Source organism: Dendrobates tinctorius, unplaced genomic scaffold, assembly GCF_039654945.1.
Source record: "Dendrobates tinctorius isolate UK_male_01 unplaced genomic scaffold, ASM3965494v1 ptg000011l, whole genome shotgun sequence".
Classification (NCBI taxonomy): Eukaryota; Metazoa; Chordata; class Amphibia; order Anura; family Dendrobatidae; genus Dendrobates; species Dendrobates tinctorius.
In genome coordinates, this window is record NW_027361679.1 from 115,415,387 (window position 1) to 115,432,276 (window position 16,890).

The 16,890-nt window shown below is 47.8% G+C and overlaps 1 protein-coding gene across 1 annotated transcript in view; it reads right to left on the reverse strand.

Moving 5' to 3' along the window:
- The window catches only part of UPF1 (UPF1 RNA helicase and ATPase), a 135,306-nt gene that overhangs the window by 49,038 nt on the left and 69,378 nt on the right, over positions 1-16,890 (reverse strand). The window contains exon 12 of the mRNA XM_073546521.1: positions 6,672-6,836. Coding sequence (XP_073402622.1) covers positions 6,672-6,836 — 165 coding nt within the window. The remainder of the gene's footprint in view (positions 1-6,671; positions 6,837-16,890) is intronic.

Here is a 16,890-nt window from a genome sequence, read left to right on the forward strand (position 1 = left end):
ACAGCTTGGGAAGAAGAGGCAGAGGAGGGAACAGGTAGGGAAGTTCGAACTGGGACCAAGGAACGGCCAGGGCGTCGGCGCCCACTGCCAGAGGGTCCCGAGACCTGGACACGAATTGTGGGACTTTCCTGTTGAGGCGAGACGCCATGAGGTCTACATCCGGGGTTCCCCACCGAAGACAGAGCAGATGAAACACTTCCGGATGTAGGGACCATTCTCCCGCCGCGAGACCCTCGCGGCTGAGAAAATCGGCGGCCCAGTTGTCTACGCCGGGAATGTGAACCGCGGAAATTGTCGGAACGGAAATCTCCCAACGAAGAATCTTGGACACCTCCGCCAGGGCTGAAACACTCCGTGTTCCCCCTTGGCGGTTGACATATGCCACCGCTGTGGCGTTGTCTGTCTGAATCCGTACCGGCAGTCCCTTGAGGAGCCTTTCCCAGTGGACCAGAGCAAGATGGATCGCTTGAATCTCCAGAACGTTGATTGGTAGCGCTGATTCCCGATCCGACCATCGACCCTGAACAGTGTGGTTGCGGAACACAGCACCCCAACCGAGGAGACTGGCATCTGTGGTTACTATCTGCCAGTGAATGGGAAGGAAGGATCGACCCGATAGAATGAGAGGTGACGACAACCACCAGTTGAGAGACCGCTTGATCCGGTAAGAAAGATGGACAGGGCGATCCAGGGACCGAGGCGACCTGTTCCACTTCGACAGAATGCCCTGCTGGAGAGGCCTGGCGTGAAATTGGGCAAAGGGAACTGCCTCTATCGCCGCGACCATCTTTCCCAGGACCCTCATGGCTGTACGGAGGGATGGGAATCGCGAGGTCTGCAGCGATCGTACTTCCTGCTGCAGAGAGAGAATCTTTTCTTGTGGGAGAAAGACCCTTGACCGACGAGTGTCGAACAGAAGACCTAGAAAGACCAGGCGTTGGGTAGGAACCAGACAGGACTTTTTCCTGTTGACGATCCACCCGAAATTGGAAAGAGTGTCCAGGACGATTGACAAACTTTGGTGAGCCTGTTGGAATGAGGGAGCCTTGATCAGAATATCGTCTAGGTACGCAGCCATGATCTTCGTGAAGACTCTGGGAGCGGTGGCAAGACCGAAGGGCAGTGCGACAAACTGGTAGTGGTGCTGTCGAATCGCAAAGCGCAGGAACTTTTGATGTCCGGAGAAAATTGGAACATGTAAATAGGCATCTTGGATGTCTATTGAGCACATGAACTCCTGCTCCTCCATGGAGGCGATAACCGAGCGAAGCGACTCCATGCGGAAGTGGCGAAGGCGGACCCTCTTGTTGAGCAGCTTGAGATCCAAGATGGGTCGAACTGCGCCGTCTTTTTTCGGCACTACAAACAGGTTCGAGTAGAACCCCGTGAAGCGCTCCGATTCGGGAACGGGCACAATCACCCCGGAACTGAGGAGAGCAGCGATAGCTGTAGAGAACCCCGGGATCAAGGCTGGATCCTTTGGAGGCCGGGATTCGAAGAAACGATCCCGTGGGAGAGAGACGAACTCTATCTTGTATCCTGAGGATACGACCTCCCTGACCCAGGCGTCCTCCACGGCGGCCAGCCAAACGTCCCTGAAGGAAAGAAGTCGACCTCCCAATTGGAAAGGCCCCTCGCGTGCCCGATGATAGTCATGCTGAAGTAGACCGTCCAGATCTAGATCTGAACGGTCTGCCCTGGGAGGAGTGGGGTCGCCAGGAAGGAGTGGGTCTGAAGGAAACTTTCTTTCTCTCCTGGCGAGCCTGCGGTCTCTGTTGGCTGGAGGAGTTGTCCGCCGTATTGAAACGGCGGAAAGTTCGAAAGGGTCGAAACTGACGCCTTAGTGGGGGTCTGCGAGGCTTGGACTGAGGGAGGAGTGAACTCGTGCCTCCGGTGGCGTCCTTAATAATCTGGTCCAATTGGGACCCAAAGAGGCGCACCCCCTGAAAGGGCAGGTTAGTGAGGGACTTTTTTGAAGACAAGTCCGCTTGCCATGCCTTTAGCCAAATTGTACGTCGAATTGCAATAACGTTGCTTGACGCCTGAACTGCACAGGATGCAGCATCCAAGGAAGCGGAGAGAAGATAGTCCCCAGCATGGGAGATCTGATTGGCGAGATTGGCCAAATACTCCGGTTGCGCCTTATCTAAGATGCCCTGCCGAAGGTCGTCTGCCCACGTGGTTATGGTCTTTGCTGTCCAGGATGAAGCAAAGATTGGACACACCGCCGCTGAAGCCGCTTCAAAGGCAGACTTCGCCAGGGATTCTACAATCCTGTCATTAGAATCCTTTAGGGACGCCACGCCTGAAAGCGGGAGAACCGTGTTATTGGATAGCCTGGACACGGGCGGATCGACCGAGGGAGAGGCCGACCAGTTGTCCGTGAGCTCTTTAGCAAATGGGTAGAGTATGCCGAGACGTTTTCCTCTTTGAAAGCGTCTGGTCGGATCCTCTCTTTCCTTGGTAAAAATTTTCCCAAACTGGGAATGGAAAGGAAAAACCCTGGAGGGAGTTTCTGCCCGTCTGAACGAAACCTCCTGATCTGAGGATTTCGCAGGGGATTCAGCAATATCGAAGGTATGATGGATCGCAGCAATGAGGTCCTGCACTGTGACCTTCATGCTTGCATCCTGGTCTGAATCCAGCTCTAAAATCCCCTCAGATGACCTGTCCGAAAGCGCTTCCCCTGACTCGGGAGAGGAGGCCCGAGAGGGAGGCTGGTGAGAAGGGCTATGCGGTGAGATGGGACTAGGAGAGGATTCCGGCTGGGAATCTTGCCTGGGTCTTTTGCGACTACCGCTGGCTGATTCAGATGGAACAATTTGGGACCTGCTTGGCCCTGCTGAAGAGTCCAGGGGCAACTTATCAAGAACGGCCACCAGGGACTGAGACACCCTGGTGAGGTCTGCCACTGATTGAGATAGCGAGGAGGCCCAGCCAGGCATGGGGGGCTCACTCTCACCTGGGGCCGAAGATGGCTCCTGGACGGCGTCAGGCTGAATTGGATTGCTACAATCCAGGCAGAGGGGAGTGGACTGGCCTGAGGGAAGTTTGCGATTGCACGAAGAACATGCAAAGTACTTGACTAAAGTGCAGGGGGGGGCGGTAGAGCGGGTACGATCAGACTTAGACATAGTGAAAAGCTGAGGTAATGCCGGAAGGTTGGGGGACAGAGGGCGGAGAAGGGTCAGTCTGCAGTGCAGAGCTACTCACGGTCCGGTGTCCCCAGAAGCGATGCTCTGCGACCTGTCAGTGGATGCAGGTCAGAGCGAAATCCGGCCGACAGCCCTCCTGACAAAAAACCAGCTGGAGAAGATGATGTCCAGTGAGGAGTTGGTGCCCGGCTAACAGGCTGGGAAAATGGCGCCGTCCTGAGAAAAAGCGCGCCTTAGGAGAGGAGGAAGGGCGGAGCATCACGCAGGGTTAATGATTCACCGCCCTCTAGCCAATGACAGGCTGGGCAGGTGAAGGACAGGCGGTGGGAGGGCCTGGGAAGAGCGGGAGAGAAGCCCGCTTAGAAGAAAGGGGCGGGGGGCGTCGTAGGCCCGAACTGAAGCCGGGGCCTAAATTAGTTACGGCGGCCGCCTGTCAGCAGGGGGTCGGCGCGGAGGTCCGAAAAAGAGGGACGCCGCAGACGCAAGTCGCTCCCAATAGGGAAAAAAACCCTGTGCTCCCTGTCCCCAGAAAGGGGGGGGGGATGCCCGGCAACATTGAGCTGCCTATAGCCTTGTGGCGACTGCGAGCGACCGCAGCGCCTACAACCGGGGTCCCCTGTGCCATTGAAGAGGTGACCGTCGGGAATGGGCAGCCAGGAAAATAAATATGAAGCCGGGGCTTAATACTCACCCATCCACGATCCATTACCTGTCTGAAGAAGTCTTTGCGTCTCATCCAACCGACAGGCTCTGGTAGGCGAGTGGGAGGGAGACTGGCGACAAGGACCCCTGGAGTCGCTGGCACGTCTTGGTGTCGGCGTCCGTCTGGCTGGTCCTGCCGCGGAGAACTGCAAGGATACGGGGTGGCAGTACACGCCGTACTTGCAGACTCCATGTGGGAGTACAGATGTGACTTTTCACTCTGTATCCCTCCGTAGAACCTGAAAAGGAACGACGCACGACGAGGTAGATATGGGTCTAATAAAAGACCCGTGTCCACCTCCTACTGACACTAAGCTAAACTGGGGAATTCTCTGCCGGTCGGTGGGGTGTACACTGCGGAGGAGGAGCTAACTTTTTTTGTGCATAGTGTCAGCCTCCTAGTGGCAGCAGCATACACCAAGGTCTCTGTGTCCCCCAATAAGGCGAACGAGAAATAGTTCACTCTGTGACGTGTGCAGGCATCCATTTTAAGAAACAGAAAGCGTCCCTTGAGAGGTTTTTTTTTTTTTTTTTTTTTTTTTTAAGTTCTTCCATTTAAAAGCTTCTTCGATTACTAATTTTCTAATACTCTCTCTCTCCAGAGAAACACCAAGCTTGCGGGCCATTTCCCCATTCAGACACATAAAAGCTGGTCGTAAAAATAATGAAATAGGCACACTATCCTTTACAACAAGCTCTATGATCTGTTTAAATGTATCTACCCTCATTGTCACAGTAACTTTGTCACTGACAAAATATCTTGCAACTGATGGCTGCAAAGTTCTCTGCTCCTTTGTTTGGCTGGAAGAGCTGGGCACTGGTTCATTGGTTTGGATGCAGTCTCTCATCCACTGCTTTCAGTACTTCTGGATGAAAGCGCTGTAAATGTCTCTTTAGATTAGAAGCTCTGGTAGGAGCATTTTTATCTTTGCCTGAATATGCACTCATCTTGGCTTCACAGCATTTGTTTTCGTCTGGATCATTTGTCATACACTGACAGACATAATGTTTTCTATCTTGAGTGATGGTGAAATGTTCAAATACAGCTGATTTAATGTGATGCTTCTTTGACATTCTCAGGTTTTTAATTCTGCACTCACAATCCAAATGACAATTGTTTTTCCTAAAAACAATTGTACAAAATTATTGCCAGGTCGTACAACTGATATAGTGGTCAGTAATACTGTTGTTATTCCTCATGTACTCACAGTTAACTGATGCAAAGTTTGTTGAAAGGATAATACTTCTTACAGTCTTCCTCTTCTGAGTAGCAGGCAGCTGTGAGATGCTTGGAAGATGCACACCTAGTATGATCTAGTCTAAAGGAGGAGCTTTACTACTAAGAATTTGCAACACATTTTCACTTTCAGTTTCATACATTGTAAGTAGGGGGGTTGGGGCAGCATGAGGTTAACCAAGTATAAGATTAGATAAGGGCAGTGGAGAACAGTGACACACAAGAAGTAAGAAATGTCTATCTCCAGCAGAACTGCTTATCACTGTTGTTCATAGTTTGATAGAACATATATATTTGAGTAACATTTATAAAATTCATATGAAAGTTCAATTATGAAATATTAATACATTTTTTTTTAAAGCTGGAGTCGGAACATTTCTACCGACTCCAACCAAAACTAACTCCGACTCCACAGCCCTGATAATGACTATCGGTACGTTTTGAGGAAAAAAAAAAAAGGAGAAGGGTTGATTTGCTGCAGTAGGGACTGGTGCACTTCACAAAATAGATGGCATCATGAGAAAAAATGATTATGTGGCAATATTGAAGCAACATCTCAAGACATCAGCCAGGAAGTTAAAGCTTGGGAGGAAATGGGTCTTCCAAATGGACAATGACCCAAAGCATACTGCCAAAATGGTAAAGTTGCTTAAGGATAACAAAGCCAATATTTTGAAGTGGCCATCACAAAGCCCTGATCTCAATCCTCCTGAAAATTTATGGCAAAGCAAAAAAAAGCAGGTGCGAGCAAGGCGACCTACAAACCTGGATCAGTTACACCAGTTTTGTCAGGAGGAATGGGCCCAAAATCCGACCAACTATTAGGAGAAGCTTGTGGAAGGATATCCCAAACGTTTGGCACCATTGCCCTTAAACTGAATGACTTGGGTCTAATACTAATGGAATGTACTGTATGTAAACTTGATTTTGCAGCAAGTAATAAAAATGCCCTAAAACATTCTCTCTCATTCTAGCATTCGGTAAATATTATGGTAATCCTAATTCACCTAAAACAGGAAAGGTTTATTCTAATTTCATGTCAGATTTTGAGAAAAACATCCATAAGTGTCTTTTTATATAGTGTATGTAAACTTCTGGTTTCAACTGTACACTGCTAAAAAGAATAAAGGGAACACTCAAACATCACAACCTAGATATCACGGAATGAAGTATTCCAGTTGCAAATCTTTATTCATTACATAGTGGAATGCATTGAGAACAATAAAACATTGATCACTGCAAATCAATTTATATCCCATATAGAAGTCTGGATTTGGAATGATGCTCAAAATCAAAGTTGAAAATCAAATTACAGGCTGATCTATCTTTATTGGAAATGCCTCAAGACAAGGAAATGATGCTCAGTAGTGTAAATGCTCTCACCCCTAGAGGTACAGTAGCATGAGGCGGTGTCTACAACCCACAGAAATCGCTCAGATAGTGCAGCTCATCCATGACGACACTGGAAAATGTCATTGATATCTAGGATGCCGTATTTTAGTGTTCCCTTTATTTTTTGGGGCAGTGTATATTACAAAGAATAAGGTAGTGCAGATTAGAAAACAAAAATGTCATACCTTTCCATGTTGCGTATCTGATTGTGCAGTGCCAAGAAAGAAACTGGAGAGTCAATGGCTTCACGGCTCTTTGCACAGAGACGAACAACTTTGAGTCCAGTTTGGTGTATTTTCTCAGTGAGTTGATCAACAGCAATATTGCTTGGAGCACACACTAGGACAGGGCTATGTTAACAGGTAAATATATTAGCTTTATATTCAGCACTCAGTAGTAGTGATGAGCGAGCGTGCTTGGATAACGTGTTATCAGAGTATGTTGGGCATGCTTGAATAATATGTTCCAAGTCCCTGCGGCCGCATGATACACTGCCGTTTGGCAGCGGCAATATATGAGGGGACTGGCTAACAAACAGACAACCCCCGCATGTGTTGCAACTTTTCAACAGCAGTGTATCATGCAGCGGCAGGGACTCGAATAGATTATTCAAGCACGCCCATCATACTCTTATAACACGTTATCCAAGCACTATCACTCTATTAGACATGCAAGCATATCTTTTCTTTCTATGTATCTAAACAAAGAAACATTATTATTAAACACATTTAAAGGTCCAGATTTATCATTTGCATTTTTCTTAATCACTTTTCTCTTTTGCCCTATAGAATCCGATGCCGTTCTTCAAAATACAAGCATTAAAGAAAGACTTCAAAATAGGCTTTTTATTTTGTTCTCATCTTATAAAGAAAACAAGACATACAACAGGAAAAGTTAGACAAAAAATATGTGCACATGCAATAATGCACTGGGTCGCTTAGAATTTAGGCTTTTATTTTATAGACCATAGGGGGCAATTACTTGCAGGTAATTTGTCAACAGGTTTGTTATGTAATCTGAGGAGAGCATGAGAGGTGAAAACACAGATTTCCATGATCTGTCACTTATGAGGCTGTGTGCGGCTTACTTACAATGAAGGTTTTATTGCTAGGACATTGTCATTGCTGTGACTAGCAGCTTATTGCCAATAGACCATGTACAGAGAGCCTGATGTGGGAAGGGTTAGCTTTCTCAGCTCTGCTCCATGCTATAGCCAAGATCTGTCTCAATTGTCGCACACAGTAAACTAAATGATACATTGTTGGAATCAGGGTTTGTTTTCCTACATTATGCTGCTCTCAGATGAGGTAGCAAAAATCTGCTGACAGATTCCCTTTAAGATAGGCATTCATACATCAGTATTAAGAGAGCTGGACTGAAATGCACTACATTTTTAAAAGATTAGTGTCACCTTTCAGCAGCCTGTGCACCACAAAAGTAATTTGTTTGTGGAAATGAAACTTCCACTGGGAAGTTAGTGGCTTAGTCCTCCCAAGTGCTGTCAACTAGTAGAGAAAAGTGGCTAGGCTGGCAGAACAAAATCTAGGGGGATGGTAAAATTGTGTTTATCTATTGAATAAGTTTGGCTTGCACAAAAATACTTTTTAAATGGTCCTGTAAAATATGTATTTGCATTTTTGCAGTCAACTTGCAAGACAAGCACAGATTTTAAGGGGTAGGTACAAGATATTTTATTTGTCATGGCTATTTATACAATTATATTAACCCCATACACCCCCCCCCCCCCCTTCCCCATAAGCCAGTTTTCATCATCAGGCCAAATTTTGCAATTCTGACCAGTGTTAGGTTAGGTAATAACTCTGCGACATGTTGTACTTCACGACAGCGGTAAAATTTATTCGATATGACTTGCGGTTATTTATGGGGGGTGGGGGGTTTGGGACGGTGACTGAATTTGACAACAATTTGGAAAATTTAGGACTTTTCAAAATTTTAATTTTTATGCCCTGAAACCAGAAAGGTATGTTGCACAAAATAGTTAATAAATAACACTTCCTACATGTCTACTTGACATCAGCACAATTTTAAACTTTTTTTTTTTTTTGTTAAAAAGTTACAAGGGTTAAACGTTGACCAGCAAATTTTCATTTTGGTATCAAAACCTTTTAAGGGACCACATCACAAATGAAGTGACTGAGGGGTCTATATGATGGGAAAATACCCAAAAGTGACATTTTAAAAACTGCACCCCTCAAGGTGCTCTAAACCACAATCAAGAAATTTGTTAACTTTTCAGGTGCTTCACACAAACTGAAGCAACGTGGAAGAAAGAAATGTGCAAATGCAATAATGTATTGGTCCCTTAATTAACTTAGACAAAAATTTTCCTTTACACCTTAATTTTTCTATTTTCACAATGGTAACAGGAGAAAAATGGTGTGAGAAATTTCTCCGTTTGGGCACATGGCATGGCTCGGAAAGGCGCGCCATTTGACTTTTGCACCTTGAACCCTCTCAAGTGCTTCACAGAAGATGTATATACCGTTCAGCACTGAAATAAAAAAATAAAGTATTTTCTTAACCCCAATTTTTTTTTTATTTTCACAAGGGTAACAGGAGAAAATGGAACCAAAATTTGTTATGCAAAACTGGAATAGTCTGTGGGTACCATGTAGCGTTTGGAGAGTCCCTGAGTGGCCAAAACAGTGGAAAACCCCTCAAGTAATTTATGTAGACGTTTGGCGAGAACCTTCAACACACAGGTGTTTCACAGATTTTTACAACATTGATCTGAGAACATGAAAAAGAAAATATAGAATAAAATAAAACTTTCCGAATGACTATGCCCCGACCAGGTTTTCAACCAGATGGCGTTGCAGAGTTGCTTCTGGCTGCAAATCTTACGGATTCAGCCGAAGCATCCTCCCTACACTATCGCAGTTTTTAGAGTGGGAAGGGTCTCTAATACAATGTCCCTGGGAGTATTGGATATTAATTGAGCAGTTAGCTCGTAAATCTACAAACAAATGGATTTAGCAACAGAGCTGGTAGCTATGCTGGCTTTAATGATGGTAGCTAATGCCTCCCAGGTTAATCTTGGCAAATGCTCTGTCTTTCTGTCCACTGCATCCCGGAGACACGAGTCTTCAAATGGGATTGAGATCTTCCCTGGAATGTCAATTTTTGGGTTCTCTTCCCAAATCTTGACTTCATCTGGATCAAAGAGGAGACGGGCTCCGAAGTCTCTTGCCTACATCTTCCCATTGCCCCTTGATCGTGGCCTTGATATGTCTGTTGACTGGGAACACTGTTCCTCGGAGTTCTCAGTCTTCCAAACCTCTCATCTTGTACTGACTGAGCTACCATAGTCTCCTCAATTTTCCTGGTACTCCATACTGCACGTAATAAATCAGTGTCTTCAGATGAGAAAAGGAGACTTGTGTACTCACCGTAAAATCTCTTTCTCTTAGCCTCTAATTGGGGGACACAGAACCATGGGTGTTATGCTGCTGTACACTAGGAGGCGACACTATGCATAATCTGAAAAAGATTAACTTTGGCTCCTCCTCTGCAGTATACACCCCTGGACGGCATCAGCCTTCTCCAGTTTTGTGCAAAAGCATTAGGAGGAACGTAACTGGGATGATTTAGCGAATCCTGCTTTGAGCAGGGGGTTGGACCAGATGGCCCAGGAGGTCCCTTCCAACTCTACGATTCTATGATTCTATGATTCAAATAACAACCATGCCTGTAAGAAGGCTACTATGTACGAGCTCAAAGAACAATATGAGAACTCAACCGTAAACAACGGCCCATAAGGGCAACAGGGTGGGAGCTGTGTCCCCCAATTAGAGGCTAAGAGAAAAGGATTTTACGGTGAGTACACAAAAATCTCCTTTACTCTGTCGCCTCATTGGGGGACACAGAACCATGGGACGTCCCAAAGCAGTCCCTGGGTGGGAAGCAATGGGCGAATAATGTGCTAGCAGGTCCCTAAATTTGGGGCACTGCCGCCTGCAGAACCAGTCTACCCAGGCTCGCATCCGCTGAGGACTGGGTATGAACACTGTAGTGTTTCGTAAACGTGTGTAGGCTAGTCCAAGTGGCCGCCTTACACACTTCTTGTGCCGAAGCATGATGCTGAAAGGCCCAGGAGGCCCCTACAGCCCGTGTAGAGTGTGCCGTGATACCGGCCGGAAGAGGGGAACTGTTAAGTCGGTAGGCCTCATGTATGGTGGACTTGATCCACCTGGCAAGGGTAGCCTTGGAAGCCAGCAGTTCCTTGCGACTACCTTCTGGAAGAATGAAGAGGGAATCAGACTTCCGGAAAGGTGCAGTCCTGGACACGTAAATCCGCAATGCTCTGACGAGGTCAAGCGTATGCAGAGCCTTCTCCACTCTATGAACTGGAACCGGGCAAAGGGATGGCAGTGAAATCTCCTCATTGAGGTGAAAGTTGGACACAACCTTCGGAAGGAAGGATGGTACCGTGCGGAGAACCACCTTGTCCTGGTGAAAGGCTAGGAAAGGCCGTCTGCAGGAAAGTGCTGACAATTCCGACACTCTGCGTAAAGAGGTGATCGCCACTAGAAAAACCACTTTCTGAGACAGAATGGAGAGTGGAACTCCTCTAAGAGGTTCGAAGGGTGGGGCTTGCAATGCTGTCAGGACCAGATTGAGGTCCCACGTATCCAACGTTTGTAGGGAGGAACCAACCGAGAAACTCCCTGGATGAAAGTCCTTACTGGCGGTTTAACAGCAATGCGCTTTTGAAAAAGGACTGAAAGCGCCGACACCTGACTCTTAAGTGAGCCTAAGGATAGCTTGGCGTCTAGGCCCGATTGAAGAAAACCTAGTACCTTCGGGAGAGAATAAGGGAGTGGGACTTGTCCATGAGATTCGCACCAAGAAAAGAAAGCTCTCCAGGTACGATAATAGATCTTGGCGGAGGCAGGCTTCCTTGCCCTGATCATAGTTGCAATGACTGCCAGTCAAAAACCTGCCTGGGTTAGAATCCAGGTTTCAAGGGCCATGCCGTCAAATTGAGAGCACCTGAATTCTGATGGAAGAACGGACCTTGAGACAGAAGGTCGTGACGGTCGGGTAGACGCCAGGGGACGTCTGCTGTAAGTTGAACGATGTCGGCGTACCATGTACGTCTGGGCCAGTCTGCCGCGATGAGGATGGTTGGAACTCCCTCTTGCTTGATCTTCCTCACGACCCTGGAGATTAGGGGGAGGGGTGGAAAAATGTACAGGAGTCGGAACTGGGACCAGTCCTGGACCAGGGCATCCGCTCCGAGCGACCGCGGGTGGAGTGTCCTGGCCATGAAATTGGGGACCTTGGTATTGAGATGGGATGCCATTAGGTCCACCTCCGGGGTTCCCCAGCATTGACAGATCTGGTAAAAAATCTCGGGATGGAGAGACCACTCCCCCGAGTCCATTCCTTGCCTGCTGAGAAAGTCGGCTTCCCAGTTTTTTACACCCGGAATGTGGACCGCAGAAAGTACCGACCTCGTGTCTTCTGCCCAGCGGAGGATATGCACCACTTCTCTCATCGCCTGGGTGCTGCGGGTCCCGCCTTGGTGGTTCACGTATGCCACAGCCGTGGCATTGTCCGACTGTATCCGTATGTGCGAGGCTGCAAGCAAGTGATGAAAGGCTCTCAGTGCCAAGAGGATGGCCCTGATTTCCAGAATATTGATGGGCAATGTCACTTCCCTCGGTGACCACTTGCCTTGTGCCCTGTGATGTAGGTGCACCGCCCCCCAGCCTGTCAGGCTTGCATCGGTAGTCAGGATCTTCCATTGTCCTGAGAGAAAGGGCTTCCCTCGTGTAAGCGAGGTTGGTTTGAGCCACCAATGCAGGGACCTCCTGGTTGACGACGTCAACCTGAACTCCCTGTCGAGGGAGAAGGGATTCCTGTCCCAAGATCTGAGTATGGCTAGTTGAAGGACCCTGAGGTGAAACTGGGCAAATGGCACTGCCTCTATTGCTGCTGCCATCCGGCCGAGGACTCTCATGGCAAACCGGAGAGATCGAGGAGGACTGCGAAGGAGTGTACGAACTCCCAGACGGATGGCCAGTGTCTTGTCCTTGGGAAGGAGCACCAGGCCCCTGGAGGTGTCAAATAACATTCCCAGGAATGTTAGAGTCTGATTTGGGATAGTCGACGATTTCTGTAGGTTGACTAGCCATCCCAGGCGACTCTGTGTCTATTGTGATTGAGACACTGACTTCGCAGTCTTTGAAAGTGGGAGACTTGGAGGAGGTCGTCCAGGTACGGGATGACTAGAATGCCTCTTGAGTGCAGAACGTCCATGGTGGCCGCCATGACTTCGGTGAACGTCCTTGGAGCCGTGGCGAGTCCGAACGGAAGGGCGACAAACTGGTAGTGGTTTTGGTTGACCGCGAACCTGAGAAACCTTTGGTGGGTGGGGGAAATTGGTATGTGCAGATACGCATCCTGTATGTCTATGGAGGCAAGGTATTCTCCCTGCTCCATGGATGCAATGATGGACCGGAGGGACTCCATGCGGAAATGACGGACCCGTACGTAATTGTTGAGCTGTTTTAGGTCCAGTATGGGTCGGACGCTGCCTCCTTTCTTGGGAACTACGAACAGATTTAAGTAGAACCCTCGGAATCTCTCGTTCGCGGGAACCGGCACCACAACTCCTGCTTGAAGGAGAGGAGACCGCTTGGTGGAAAGCACCAGCCTTGTCTGGTGGTGTTGGAGGAATAGAAAGGAAGAACCGGTTCGGTGGAGCGAAAGTGAACTCTATCTTGTATCCGGAAGACACTATTTCCCTGACCCACCTGTCTTCTGTAATAGGCAGCCAGACTTGCTGAAAGAGTAAAAGTCGGCTGCTTACTGGTGGGGTGTCTTCCGGAGTTCGTGAGTCATGATGAAGCGAAGTTCTGAGGTTTTCCTCCCTTGGGTTTCGCTTGGCCTGCTTTCGACTGCCAAGACCTGTCCAGTCGCTGCTGCGTCCGTGGGTTGTCCCTGCGTGGAGAGCGGTTACGGTTTTGCGCTGGGCGCCAGACGGACCAGCCCGAGGAATTCCGAAAGGATCGGAATCGCGTCTGGTTTCTTTGTTTAAACGTGCGTTTCGGTTTTAGTTGAGGGAGAGAGGTACTCTTACCCCCAGTGGCATTGGCTATCATTGTGTCCAACTTTTCGCCAAAAAGTCTTCCAGTAAGATACAGAAGTTGCGTGAGGGACTTCTTTGAGGCCGCATCCGCTTTCCATTCTCGCAGCCAGAGGATGCGTCGGATCGTGATGGCGTTTGATGCTATTCCCGCTACACCTCTTGCGGAATCCCGGGCTGCATGAAGCATGTAGTCTGCTACCACTGCTATCTGGACCGCTTGGTCCGAGAGTTCGGGATTTGAAGCTTGAAGACCCTCCTGTAGTTTTTTGGCCCAAGCCAGGATGGCCTTGGCCGCCCAAACTGAAGCAAACGCAGGGCCCAGAGAGGCGCCTGCCGCTTCGAAAATAGAACGAGCCATGCGTTTTACTTGCCGGTCTGCTGCGTCCCTGAGGGTTGAGCTATCTGGCAGAGAGAGTAAGGTCTGCGCTGCTAGCCTAGAAACCGGGGGGTCCACTTCAGGTGGATCTGTCCATTGCAGGGCTGTGGAGTCGGTAAGCCAAACCTGCGACTCCGACTCCTCAATTTCCCTTACACCGACTCCAACTCCGACTCCACGACTCCGACTCCCACACATATTGCTTATATTTAAGTGAAAAATGTATTGTAGTACAATGTGAACCTCAGACATTTAATCATTTTTATGATCCCATAATCAAGATATTTAGATAGAACAGAACATATATTGGTGTACTACCCGGTTTTCATTCTTTGTGGTACAGATACGATATGGATAGACAGATATGGATAAATGGATAGATAGAGCAGATTTCTAATCTGCTTTGGCTATTGAAAACATTATCTATGAGCTCAAAAACCTTTCAGGTGATGCGGTTTTTTAAAAAGATGATCAGCTTTTGCAGCTGAAAAACGTATCCTCAAAAAACACAGGAAAAACGCTGTGTGTGAATGTAGCCTTAGATCAGGAATAGAACAGCCATTTATAGGACATTTCATAACTTTCCCAAATTCCTATGAAAAAATATTCAGCACATCCTGCATTGAATTACTGTACCCAATTTATTATATATTTTAGGAGTCGGAGTCGGTCCATTTTATACCGACTCCAACTCCGACTCCACCAAAATGAGCACAGACTCCGACTCCACGACTCCGACTCCACAGCCCTGGTCCATTGTTTGGTGTCTGTGGGAAGGGGTACTTCGCTTCCAAATATTTGCGATTAGCAAATTTTTTCTCAGGCTGCGCAAACTGTTTGGTAAGTATTTTCTCAAACTCATGGTGATTAGGGAAGACCTTAGGTGGTTTCTGAACACTTTCGAAGCAAATCCTATGTTCTGGGACTTCCGGGGCCGACTCTGGAATTTTTAGCACCCGATGGATGGCAGAGATTATGTCCTCAACTAGCGCTGTATTGCTAAGGGGAGAAGGTACCACGGACCTCTCCGTTTCGTTATCTGAGTCGGAGTCACAGATGCCCTCCGAATCCTGTGCCTCGCTAAGGTGATCCCTGGAGGGCGACCTGGGGCGGGGGATCTCTGTGGTAAATTGCACTGTCTGTGACAGGGGACTGCCTTTGAGACCTGGAATGACGCTGTCTCCCCCTGGGGGGGGACCTTGTGCTATAGGACGACTCAGGTGATCGAGACCTGTGGGTCCGCTTACGTCTGTGAGAGTCGGAAGCAGCATGTTCCTGAGACAAGCTGTCCGTTTGCTGTGTAACGTCCATAGCCGGGACCCGACTCTGCAGAGCTTGCAGCAATGTGGCAGTTAGGTTGTCTATGGACTGTGTCATAGACTGACATCTGAGTTGCCCATTCCGGCGTGGCCTGTGACACTGAAGCGTCAGTAGGGACTCCCTGGGGTTCTGACCCAGAGTTCTGGATGCAGTCCCGGCAGTGCGGATACGTGCTGCCACTAGGGAGCTGGAAAAAAAAAAGGTGTGCCTCCTTGCGACACTAAGCAAAAACTGGAGAAGGCTGAAGCCGTCCAGGGGTGTATACTGCAGAGGAGGAGCCAAAGTTAATCTTTTTCAGATTATGCATAGTGTCGCCTCCTAGTGGACAGCAGCATAACACCCATGGTTCTGTGTCCCCCAATGAGGCGACAGAGTAATACTTTTTTCGTTCCTCTCAGGGGATCTGAGGTGTAACCTCTTCACATTTCAGATCCTGGTTAGAGTAATTGGCACATTCTTACTCTGGACGATTCCTCTATTTCCCATCTAGCTCTTTTATGACCAGACGTTCCCTGAACTATTTGAGGGTGAACAAGACTGGAGACTGCTTTATAATTCCGTATAGAAAGAACACCGTGAGCACAACTCAAGATGGTGCTAAGGTTAGGTTCCCAAACCGATAAAGCAACAAATATGAACCTAGCACTCAACTTAAAGGTATTTGTAAGGCGGTTTATTGTAGTACACGAAAAAAGACGTTTCGGTCAATGTGACCTTCAGTTACGTGTGGTATATAGATTGTGTAGAGCTTATAGGCATCTATCAGAAAGGACGATGGTGCTTTAGGCATTGAGGAGAATGATCTCCAGATGGACACCGCATCTGGAGGCACGTTTGCCCCTCTCCTATATACTGACAAGCTCATTACCTTAGAGAGATCATTCTCCTCAATGCCTAAAGCACCATCGTCCTTTCTGATAGATGCCTATAAGCTCTACACAATCTATATACCACACGTAACTGAAGAAGGTCACATTGACCGAAACGTCTTTTTCGTGTACTACAATAAACCGCATTACAAATACCTTTAAGATGAGTGCTAGGTTCATATTTGTTGCTTTGTAATTCCTTCCTGATCATGGATCTCATATCAGCCATAAAAGAGGTTTGTTCCTCTTTTAGGATTCTTATGATGCACTCCTCGCACAACTGCTTCTTATGTGCCTCTTATGGTAGCTTGGCGTTACTTGTCGCACATCTTCTGGCTTTCTTCCTAGAGGAAAAACCAGACCCTATAAGGGCTTATCTGTCCTAAATTTAAACATGATAGGAGATTTTGACTCTAAATGAAACTACAGCTTTTATCAGGAAAGTTATTGGGGCCAATAAGGTTATAAATTTACAATGCCCAGGGATTTTTTGGACGGCGCTTCTGAGCATGTAAGATTAACATCCATGGTCCGACCCTTTTATAGGTTCTTATCTTGTCTTCCAGGTGCATGCCATCCTAATCCTCCATAGTCCTCTGCGTTTCACGCTGGAACGCATGGCTGCGCTGATCGTTTAATTCCTCCCCCTTGAAACAGGAAATGCACTTCACCATGGAACGCACATGGGCCAGAAGATCATCCTGAAAGTCTCTGTAAATCAG